This window comes from Palaemon carinicauda, chromosome 3 (genome assembly GCF_036898095.1).
Source record: "Palaemon carinicauda isolate YSFRI2023 chromosome 3, ASM3689809v2, whole genome shotgun sequence".
Taxonomy (NCBI): Eukaryota; Metazoa; Arthropoda; class Malacostraca; order Decapoda; family Palaemonidae; genus Palaemon; species Palaemon carinicauda.
The window spans coordinates 16,036,800-16,049,299 of NC_090727.1; the positions used below are offsets into that span (position 1 = coordinate 16,036,800).

Genomic DNA, 12,500 nt, shown 5'->3' on the forward strand with positions numbered 1-12,500 from the left:
GAGACGATATCGGTGATTTATAGCTGGCAGCGATCGACAGGACTGATGGATGGCTCAGTGATTGAAAAAGCTTAACCCACTTCCATTCTAGGCCCTTCGTGTTCAAAGTCGGGTTCTTGGCCGACGTTCAACCTCGCCACACGATAATTTGCCTTTAGAAACAAAGTGAATTGATAACTTCATATAAGAGGATTAAAATGAATGACTAACCGACTGACAGATAATACTCTATTAAATACTGTGAATATGAATATTAATATAAAACGAGGACCATAAATTCATTAAACTAACAGATTGAAACAATAATAGCATGTAAATTATCTATGCCCTTCTTTCATGCACCGCCGATTCATCATCCAGATTAACTAAGCCTATATTTCAACCTATAAAACAAGTATTACTTGGCATTAAATTTCAAACATTTTCTAATACGTTCTTTAGTTACCTACAATATATGTTCATAAATCTGGTTACCATAATTATTATCATATTTCTAAATAATATTCCCTTGCTCCTCTACCAGTTTTACATTTTTGTATTTATTCAAGAGGTTATTGAATGGATTAGAGAGAAATAGATTTCTCCCGGTGAAAGGGGAGAAAGTAGGAACTTCAACTGCATTATTATTAACATTATTGCTTGCTAAGCTACGCCCCTAGTTGGAAAAGCAGGATGCTATAAGCCCAAGGGCTCCAACAGGGAAAAAAGCCCAGTAAGCAAAGGAAATAAGGAAATAAACTATGAGAGAAGAAATGAACAATCAAATTAAAACATTTTTAGAACAGTAACAACATTAAAATAAATCTTTCAAATATAAACTATAAAAACTGTTAAAAACAACAAGAAGATAAACAAGATAGAATAGTGTGGCCAAGTGTACCCTCATTATTATTATTATTATTATTATTATTATTATTATTATCATTATTACTATGATTATTATTAAATACTAAGCTATAACCCTAATTGGAAAAGCAGGATGCTATAAGCCCAGGGGCCCCAACAGGGAAAATAGCCCAGTGAGGAAAGGAAACAAGGAAAAATATCTTAAAAACAGTAACAACATTAAAATAAATATTTCCTATATAAACAATAAAAACTTTAACAAAACATGAGTAAGAGAAACTATATATAACAAAACAAGAGGAAGAGAAACGAGATAGAACAGTGTGCCTGAGTGTACCCTCAAGCAAGAGAACTCTAACCCATGACAGTGGACGACCATGGTACAGAGGCTATGGCACTAGCCTAGATTAGAGAACAATGGTTTGATTTTGGAGTGCCGTTCTCCTAGAAGAGCTGCTTACCATAGCTAAAGAGTCTCTTCTACCCTTACCAAGAGGAAAGTATAACCACTGCACAATTACTTTGCAGTAGTTAACCCCTTGAGAGAAGAGTTGTTCGGGTGTATGAGGACAGAGGGGAATCTGTAAAGAATAGGCCACACTATTCAGTATCTGTGTAGGCAAAGGGAAAGAACCACAATCGGAGAGAGGGATCCAATGTAGTACTGTCTGGCCAGTTAAAGGACCCCAAAACTCTCGAGTGGTAGTATCTCACTGGGCGGCCAACCTACTACTACTAAACAAGAGAACTCTACCCCAAGACAGTGGAAGACAATGGTACAGAGGATATGGCACTACCCAAAGCTAGGGAACATTGCTTTGATTTTGGAGTGTCCTTCTCCTAGAAGATGTGCTTACCATAGCTAAAGAAAACTGATAAGGATCGTTACTATTTTGACCTCTCATACCAATAGAAAATCTTATACTCTATTGTTTGTTTCTTTTCTCTTTACGTGAAATCCCATACATCGTTAAGTTTGTTTCTGCTATTGCTAGATGTGCAGAGGAAGGAAAACTAAATATACTAGTAACTGAAGGTGTTTTCCATTCGTTTCCTTAGTGTAATTTGTGAGTCTTGTGGTAATACAGTACAATGCTTGAAAAAATGCTTGGAAAGTAAAAGATGAAAGAAAAAAAAATAGGCCTACATTTACTTGTTTTGTAATATACAGTAGCAATCAATTTTGAAAGGTGTTGGGCTGGTTAATGTGAACATAGTTTGCGGTGTCATAAGGAAGAAAGTCACCAAAGCTATTAGAAGACTATGGCTGGGGATTTCTAATCCTGGCCACAGTGAACATACAGGAGATTCATAATGACTTTCCCCCCATCCGTTTTGGGGGTATTATCTCTGCAAAAAGAGAGGGGACCGGGCCCCCAAAAAATCCCAACCATGGTTTATCCAAAAAAATGGCCAGTCATCCAACAAAGTAAAATTTTTCAGTCTTTTACTTGGTAATGCCCAAAGCGAATACTTCCCGTGAAATATATTTCCCCACTAGAGCCAATTTAGAATCCCAAAGCTTCCACTAATTCTAATTGCTTATGAAACTTAAGTAGGGTCTTTATGGTTATTACTGCGAGCCTTTTTGATAGGGTAAAAACCAAATTTTTTGGAAAATTTTTATGTACATGCTTATTTTATATTTTCGGTGTTTTTTTCTTCTTCTTTTGGCAAATATATGGTCAAAATAACTATCTTCTTTTATTCACCGATTATTCATACCGTAGAATTTATAGAGTATGTCTTTGAATTTTAAATTTTTGTCGTTATTGTTTGAAATACGATAAAATAGAGGGAACTCATAGATTTTAAAGGTAGATTTCTACTAATTCCGAGCAGGAAAAATACTTTAAAAAATACATATTTAGTAAAATCCTACGAAAATTGCTGTGAAAACTTTCCAATTACATAACCGGTAAAAAAAATCAAGTAGCCTCAAGGAAAAAAATCCTCCACTTAAAGAGAGGTGGCGGTCCCCATAACAACAAGTGGCCATAATTTTCTATGCTTAGTTCTTATTCTCTTCCTTAAATATAAATACTGCAATTCAACTTCCCCTAATTCCGAAATAGACATCCCTCCCTCAGTCTTAAATAAACGGAAAAAAATAAACATTGAAATATAGGAAATGGTTTTAACAAAGAATACTTTTATATTTCGGTTTTTTATCTTCCTTCTCTCTATATGCAAATATTTCCATTAACGGATGAAATATAAACAAAAGAAACTTGCGAGATAAGTAACAGAATATTCAGTTCCATACGTTTTTACTTGATCTGTCCAACAAATGTACCAAATAAGACAATTTTACTGGAGATAATAGTAAAACAGGTGACGATACAGTTCTAATGATAAATGTAACTGCTTTCCTCCTTAACTACATCACTCTAATCTCAATGTAAAAATAAAAATCCTCACTTTGCTTTCATTAGGTGTGATCGATTATCTTACAGGAATAATAATAACTATATGTAATAGTTATTGTCAATACTAATACTGATGGCAATTAACTTACAATCAAATTTGTGATAGAAATAAACTTCTACCTTAAACTAGAGTAGAATCAAAACTAGGAATTTTCGAATGAATGGTTGGGCCGCTGACAAATGAACTAGCAGAGGCCATAAATGAACAAGGAAACGATGTACCAATGTAGTTTTATAGTTATTTGCTCAGGTTACATGACTTACCTACCAGTGAGCTTTCCCCATTTAGGTTAATCCGAATGAAATGTTTCTAGTTGGGTCAGTTATTAAATGATTACTGTGGCAGTTATTTCCTAACGTTAGGGTAAAAGTCTTAAATAAATGAATGAAAAAATAAAATTTACACATGCTGTATATATATATATATATATATATATATATATATATATATATATATATATATATATACATACATATATATATATATATATATATATATATATATATATATATATATATATATATATATATATACACACACACATACACACACTGTACAGTATATTTGTGTGATTTTATGTATAATTTATTTAATGGTTTTAAAATTCCTCATATTGCTAATAGACAAATAAATGAAAGCTAGAAAATAAAATATGAGATTAAAATGGATGGAACTTCCAACCAAAGATTAGTGCAGAGATTAAAATTCGAGATAACTGGTTTTAAAGGTGGCCATACACGTACGCGACTGGCGCGCGGATTTCATAGCGACTGGCGCGAACCGGTCAGTCTTTAACGTGTATGGGGCCTATTGATGCCAGTCCTGTCGAGCCAGGCCTGTCGCGTCGTCCTTTCAGCATGTTGAACTGATTGGCGCGTCGCGCTGTGGGTTTTGGGAAGGACTGAGGCAAAGTTTCAACATGTACAATACCTGCAGAGTACTCAGACTCGATCGCCCTATTTTTTTCCTCGTAGGAGTCGGGTCAGTACTGCTGTCGTGAAAGGATGTCGCAGTCAGTCAAGTATTTACCTCACGATTTCATTCGTGAGTTTTTGGAGCTGTACAGAGCACTTCCTTGCTTGTGGAAAATACGAAGTCCGGATTATTCCAATAGAGTAAAAAGAGGAGCAGCTTATGAGCAATTACTGGAATTATGTAAAAAAAATAGATACAGATGCAAGCATAGATTTTGTGAAAGCCAAAATTGCCACATTCAGGGGATCATTTCGGAAAGAGTTGAAAAAAATTCGGGAATCGAAGAAATCGGGTGCAGGAGAAGAAGAGGTATATGTGCCCAAGTTGTGGTATTTTGATTTATTGCTATTTACAACAGACCAGTTAATTCTCACTGGAGGAAAGGTTTTATTTAGCAAGTGCTCGTGAAGCGCAAAAGATTCGTCCCCTATAAACACGAAGTTCAAACCATATTTGGTTTCATTATTTTGGGGCAAATTTAAAGTACCTTCTATTAACTTTTTGTGAAAAACGGTGTCTTCAATTATTCCTCCATCTGAAATGCGACCATTCTTGCCCACATCAACCATCAAAAACTCTAAATTAGCATTTACTATTGCCATGAGAACGACGCTGAAGTAACCTTTATAATTGAAGTAATATGATCCACTGTTAGAAGGGGGTACAATAGATACATGTTTGCCATCAATTGCTCCACCACAATTGGGAAAATTCCATAAGAGATAGAAGTCATCGGCAATTTTTTTCCACTCTCCACTGGTTGTAGGGAACTGCAAAGAAAAAAAAAAGTGGCAAATTTGAAAACACATGCATATGTTAATCAATATCACACACACACGCACACATATCAATTGTGACTAATTATATTGTGTTTACATTTCACAATTTATTTCAGGGTGATGAAGAAATATCTTCAGATACTACAGGGGAATCTACACCGGAACCATCTAGGCCTAGTTCCGCCTGCTTAGAGATATCTGGGACAGCTGAGAATTCAGGGGCAGCTGCGTCTTCTTTCAAGACACATGTTCATGTATCTCGTAATAAGAAAAAACGCCATCTTGAATTTCCAAAGCAAAGACTCCTTGAAAAAGCAGAGAAGTATCTTGATGCAGAAGATGATGATGAATTAGATTTTTTCGGTAAATTTGTGGCAACAAGGTTGAGGCAGCTTAATGACCAACAACGTGTTTTGGCAGAGAAGCAAATCATGGAAATATTGTATAACTGTTCACAGAATATGGTTTCCTCTCAATTTTCCCTTGCAAATAAAAATCAGATGAACACTAGGGAGACTTTACATTCTACAAATTTACCAGCTAGTGGGCAAGAGGAAGATTTTTCTTCATATATCTCATTATGATGTAAATAAATAAGTTTATAAGAGTTCTTTGACATTGCAAAACATAATTACAACAGTTCATAATTATCTGAAATCTTTGACGTCGTACTGATGTTATCCAGTAATGTCTAAAACATCTCATTATGATTTACATTAAAGAATTTACATGACAATTTTATAACTATAATATGAATGAATTCTCTGACGTCGTATTAATGTTACCATTCAGTGATGTTCAAAATAAAATACTACCATTCAGTAATGTTCAAAATAAAATACTACAAGTTCATTATATTTTGCTTACCTTTAAATATTCATTCCTCAAAGCATCATATATTGCTTGACATGTCTCGGATATGATGTGTCCCAACGCTTGTGTCGATATGCCTGTCGAAAACTTGAGATCTTCCAATGATCGGCCTGTTGCTAGGAACCTCAATGTGGCAATTAACCTTTCTTCGGCAGGAATAGACTTCCTCATTACCGTATCCTTCTTTGTAATTTTTGGAGACACAAGGGATAAAAGATCTCGGAAGGCATTATCAGTCATTCTCAAATAATTTCTATAATCCTCCGGATTATTTTCCTTTAATTCTTTCAATAACGTCATATGATAAAGTTTTCTCTCTTTCTCAGCCATGGCTTCATCCATACTTTATGACTTTTCTTGCAAATGTCATGTTCGTATTCATCATGCAGGAGTGCTATGACCATTACCGCACTTATTTTCCTTTTACTTGGTGTCATGATGTCAAACACACTCACTGTATCAGGACACTACAGGACTGAAAGGAGCACGGCCACTGCATATTTCATCTGCCCTCTCAAAATGTGAGTAGAGCAAGTCATCTACGTGTATGGGCAATACCCAAGTTTATAAGTGGACTGGAGCGCGCGCTACTCCCGGCAGGACAAACCCCATGCCAGTCGCGTACGTGTATGGCCGCCTTTATAGCTAACGTCCCCCAATTATGAACCGAATGTGACACCGTAACCGTCAAGGTGTGGTTAAAACCTGTAATTGTGTATTTTCTCATTTTGAAAAAGCAGAAATAAATATTTACAAAATTCTATGCAAATGAATGACCTTTAAATGGAAAAATTAAGATATATCCAATGATACTAAGACCATCAAACTTTTAACATATTTCGAAATACAGTGAACCCTCGTTTATCGCGGTAGATAGGTTCCAGACGCGGGCGCGATAGGTGAAAATCCGCGAAGTAGTGACAGCATATTTACCTATTTATTTAACATGTATATTCGGACTTTTAAAACCTTCCCTTGTACGTAGTACTGTTAACAAACCACCCTTTACACCCTGTAATGTACAGAACACTTAATGCATGTACTACAGCACCCTAAACTAAAACAGGCACAAATATTAAAGGCGATTTTATATCATGTGTTTCCTAAACACCTAAAAAGCACGATAAAAAATGGCAACCAATGTTTTGTTTACGTTCATCTCTGATCATAATGAAGAAACAAACTCATTTAGTGTACACATATATGTACGTATGGTTAGTTTTTGCATCGATTATATTGATTATACAGTACTGTATGTTGATTTTTTTATTACCAATGTTTTAGTTTACGTATTTTTCTTAGGACTTCCAAATGAAATCTTTTTCTTTATGACGCCGCCTGAAACGACGGCGTGTACGCTCAGTAAACAACCACGCTCAGAACAAACAAGGCATTTAACACGCATGATGATAGTGATAAATAATGATACAGTACATACAGTATTTACAGTACAAAGCATTTACAAAATATGTTACCTTACAAATATAAATTATACAGTACTTGTACGTAGCAAAGCAGGAAAACAATTTGAGAGAGAGAGAGAGAGAGAGAGAGAGAGAGAGAGAGAGATTGTTTTACGTACGTAAATGTAAATTTTAAACAAAAAAAATATGATAGGTTACAACATGTAGACTTTTAAAACCTTCCCTTTAACTTAATGCATACAGTACGTACATTACTAAACTATAAAACAGGTTAAAGTAAAAAATAAAGATTGTTACTGTACTCACCACGAAAGAAGTTCAAGAAAAACTTGAATGACGATGGCGATGAATTTGCTGCACAGTAGAAATGATGATGATGAAGCTGATGATGTGTTCTACTGTGCAGTCAATGATAGTATTTTACGTCTCTTCAGACGGAGGTGTCTTTTCCTGGGACACCTCTTCAACTTCTTCAATTTCTTCCGAAGGCGTACTAGCAGGAGGAACTGGCTCTTTTTTGCGAGGCTGAAAAAACATTGTGATCGGAAGTTGTTGCCGCTGCTTCTTTTTTCGATCCAAGAGCATCCTGTAGGGAGTCGTGATGTCATCGACCTTGTTGCAGAATTGCATCGAGCGAACCATATCCTCGTCCCACTCTTGCAACATTTCTTTCGCCTCCTTCATATGGTTGCAGAACTTGGCGAGCCGTTCTAATGTTAAGCCCGTTTCTTCTACATTTTCTTGGGTCTCTTCCTGGGTACCCTCACTCTCTTCCTCACTTGCCGATTTCGTCAGGTCTTCGAGGTCTGCGTCAGTTAGGGGCTGGGAATGGCAGTCCAACAACTCGTCGACGTCTTCAGTCGTCATGTCGCCAAACCCGTCACCCCCAATTATGGCAGCCAACTGCACAGATTTCCGTATTGCAGAGTGTTGGATTTCCGACGGAGTAAATCCCTTGTCGTCGTAAACAATATCGGGCCACAGCTTCTTCCAGCTCGCATTTACGGTTGCAGGTTTCATCTCTTGAAGTGCCTTTTGAATATTCTGCAGGCACGTGGCTATGGTGTACTGCCGCCAGTACGCCTTCAAGTTGAAGTCTTCATCCTCGTCATCTTGGGCAGCATCCACACACGCAACGAGGTCCGCCAAGGTATTCTTCGTGTAGAGGGCCTTGAACGCCCTGATAACCCCCTGGTCCATTGGTTGAATTAATGACGTGGTGTTGGGTGGCAGGAACTCAACCTGAACGCCCTCACGCGACAGGTCAGTTGCGTGTCCACCAGCGTTATCCATAAGGAGAAGGATCTTGAATGGCAAGCCCTTCTCTAAGAGATATTCATGGACTTGCGGGATGAAACACTGGTGGAACCAGTTGGAGGTCAGCATCTTCGTAATCCATGCTTTTTGATTATGCATCCAGTACACGGGAAGGAGATTCTTATTTTTGTTTTTCAAAGCGCGAGGATTTTTCGACTTATAAATAAGCCCCGGCTTTAACAAAAATCCAGCAGCATTGCCACACATCACGAGGGTAACGCGATCCTTGAATGCCTTAAAGCCAGAGGCTTTGGCTTCCTCTTTGAACAGGAAAGTTCGCGACGGCATTCTCTTCCAAAACAAGCCGGTTTCATCCATATTAAACACTTGTTCCGGCTTGTATCCACCTTCAGCGATAATGTTCTTGAAAGTCTGGTTCACGTAAGTTTCAGCAGCGGCAGTGTCAGCGGAAGCAGACTCCCCATGCAGGGAAACGCTTTTCAGGGCGAAGCGTTTCTGAAACTTCGCGAACCATCCTTTGCTGGCGGAAAAACGTTGTTTCTGACGCTGGGAATCAGTGGAGGTCCCTGGTTGAGGATCATCTACATCATCATCTTCTTCAGCATGGTCGCCATCGTCGTCATGAGGTTCCTTTGCCGCAAAATTCTCATACAAGCTCAAAGCCTTTGTTCGGATGGTGTTCGTATCCAACGCTATGTTCTTCTTCCGACAGTCGGCAATCCACACAGCTAAAGCACCTTCCATGCGTACGATCGTTTTATTACGCGTTGTAACGACTCGCTTCGCTGATCTGCTAAAGGTGATTGCAGCAGTCTTTCTAATGTTCGCCTCGTCCTTCCTGATGTAGCGAACGGTGGATTCGTTGATGCCAAAATGGCGGCCGGCGGCCGCGTAACTTCTACCATCTTTTAACATGTCGAGAAGCGTAACCTTCTCAGCTATCGTCATCATTCTTCGGTGGCGTTTAGGCTCACTACCAGCCTTACTAGAAGCAGAACGCTTGGGAGCCATTGTAACAGAAAGTTCAACAAAAAGTTCAACTTAAAACAGTCGCACACAGCACAGATTAAACTTCACAAAGTTAAGAACGTCTACTCAGCAATACGCGGAAAGAGAAAGTGAACGATGCAGACCCGCGAGAACTGTGATGCTGGAAGTTGAAGATGCGGGCAAAACACCAATCACAGGCTAGATAACAAAACTTGAGTTTTGATTCGTCATCTGTCAGCGCTTGAACCAATCACAACCCGTCTTACAGTACATGGTGCGTTGGTTACTCATAGAAGATGCCCCGCGCATACTGAACGTACGTAGATTAAGTACAAGGGTACCGTAATAATAATAAATAATGATAATAATACTGTACAGTACAGTAATAATAATAATAATAATGATTAATAATAATAACAATAATAATTTTATTAACAACAACAACAATAATAATAATAATAACAATAATAATAAAAATTTACGTACGTACGCTATTTTACGCCTCTCTCTCTCTCTCTCTCTCTCTCTCTCTCTCTCTCTCTCTCTCTCTCTCTCTCTCTCTCTCGTACGCTTACAGTACTTATTCGAAATGTGATTTTTGCAACAAAGAATATTATTGGATGCAGTACTGTACTACGTACGTATACATACAAAAGATTCATGGAAAAGAAGCGCATCCATTACAGTACACACCATTCTAATATGGTATGACTGCATCTGATTTGCGTTTCATGTTCGATTTAATTTTACTACGTACTGAATTATCGTATGATCACATTCTCTTTTCGTGTTTTATTTCTTTCTGTGCTGAATTATATATCATATGTAATGCAATGAACAATCAGTAAGAGCAGATATTACTAATTACAGTATTAATGGAATTACAGGTAACAAAATATCGTATTTGGTTATCTTCAGATTTCGCGGTATTTTCGAATTTTCCGGAAAATCCGCGATATGTATATATATATGGGTTATGGGAAAACCCCGCGAAGTGGTGAATCCGCGATTGTCGAACCGCGAAGTAGCGAGGGTTCACTGTAAAGGTAATAAAGCTTAAATAAAACTGTAGTTCCACAATTCCGTACTTTCTATGACCCTTGATTTCCTTCTATTCTTCAACCTTTTAATTGCCCTCATTTGGTAAACTTTCACTTCCACAAGCATCCTTAAAATTACGCAGGTCTTACCCAGCTCTACCTCTCTTCTATCATCTACAATCCCGAAAAATTTATATGTCAATATCCTTCTTGATAAAGACAACTTATTTTCCCTTCATATTTTAAACAAATCTCCTTAACACTCTTTGCCAACCAAACCCATCTACATCAACAGAAACTTTCACGAAATTCTTTGGCTCCACTTTCACTCCTAATGAAGACAACGCATGTTGCTTGAAAACCTATCCCCCCCCCCCTCCCCAATCCTAAAATCTTCAACCCCTGCTCTAACGTAACAATAAAACCTCCCACCTCTCCACTAACCCAACATAGTTGCCTCACCTCCTTTGCCTGTACTAGAATCTGATCTGTGTGCTCTACTCTTACATGTTGTAGACCACTTCCATTTGTTAACCACAAAATTCTAGAAATGTAACTTGAAATTAAACTTTAAGAACCGCTATTTGTGAAAGAAGATGGAGAATTCGGGTAAAAGCAAAACAAAATCCGAGTTGAGAAAATATTGAGGTAAACTCCGGTGCATGAGCATTAGAAGTTTGATCACTATGCTCTTCTCTCCACTTGTATATTTTCCCTTCATTGTATGCTTCCCAAAACGTCTATACTCAATCTTGATCTTAAACTTTAACTGAAACAATTTGTTCACCCCATCTATTCCTCCAACAAAAACATACTCTGTTTCTTAACCAGTACCTCTAACTTACAGGGTCTTGCTACAAGACAATTTTTACCTCTTAACAGGGACAACTTGGGTTAGACGGAATTATCACAACCTGCTTTTTCCCTTTCGGCTCCAAACTATGAAACTAGTTTCGGCTCTAAACTAGGAAACTGGTTTTGGAGTTGGAGAATAAAGATTATATACAATCCTTTGCCACTTAACAGTCTAAAATATAAGAAAAGACTTCACTATCAGAATTTTACATGGCCAACTAAATCAAATGATATTTAGGGGGTACAATATTTGCAAAAGCTAGGCCTGACTGGGAAGGCCTATCAAGCAAATAAATAAAGGAATGATCTCCATACCTATCCATATCCTAATAACTACAACATTATATAAATGTCCTATCACTTCTCTAAATATATGTATATACATATATACATATATATATATACATATATATATATATATATATATATATATATATATATATATACTCGTGTATATACATATATGTATATATATATATATATATATATATATATATATATATATATACATATATGTATATATATATATATATATATATATATATATATATATACTCGTGTATATATATATATATTCGTGTGTATATATATATATATATATATATATATATATATATATATTATATATTATATATATATATATATATATATAATATATATATGAACGCATTTATTTAGTTCAAGTATTTGCTTAGATGTAAAAATTTAAATATATATATATATATAGAGAGAGAGAGAGAGAGAGAGAGAGAGAGAGAGAGAGAGAGAGAGAGAGAGAGAGAGAGAGATTAGCTCTTTTAATTTTTATTTATCTACTCTGCAAAACTTTTCTATCACATCAATTTCCCAGGACTAATCAGCATTTCATGGGTTTCATTTTTTTTTTTTCGTTTTATTGTGCCACTTCAAAAGGTCAGAAATGCATTAATCATTTTGCTCTCATCCATATGTAGTATCAATCAAGAAGCACTTTTGACTCTTCCTAAATCTCTGTCTGGCAGTGGCGAAAG

At 36.7% G+C, this 12,500-nt stretch overlaps 2 protein-coding genes across 6 annotated transcripts in view; one reads left to right on the forward strand and one right to left on the reverse strand.

The window, feature by feature from the left end:
- LOC137636813 (putative nuclease HARBI1) overlaps nucleotides 1–12,500 on the reverse strand; it is a 357,624-nt gene that overhangs the window by 60,258 nt on the left and 284,866 nt on the right. For 3 of the 5 annotated variants that reach the window (XR_011043242.1, XR_011043236.1, XR_011043238.1), the window contains one exon: nucleotides 4,989–5,021. The exons of 1 other annotated variant lie outside the window; for it this stretch is intronic. Coding sequence is in view for 1 of the 4 variants with exons in the window: in XM_068369173.1 (XP_068225274.1) it covers nucleotides 4,428–5,021; nucleotides 5,898–6,143 (840 nt within the window). In the remaining 3 variants the exon portion in view is untranslated. Of the gene's footprint in view, nucleotides 1–3,882; nucleotides 5,022–5,897; nucleotides 6,186–12,500 lie in introns of those variants that run through there. One more of the 5 variants, XM_068369173.1, reaches the window with a different exon arrangement.
- LOC137638852 (uncharacterized) lies at nucleotides 5,102–5,618 on the forward strand (the record flags this gene model as incomplete). Its single annotated transcript, XM_068371264.1, has 1 exon — nucleotides 5,102–5,618. A coding segment is annotated over one exon (513 nt), but the record flags the coding sequence as incomplete, so codon positions are not given.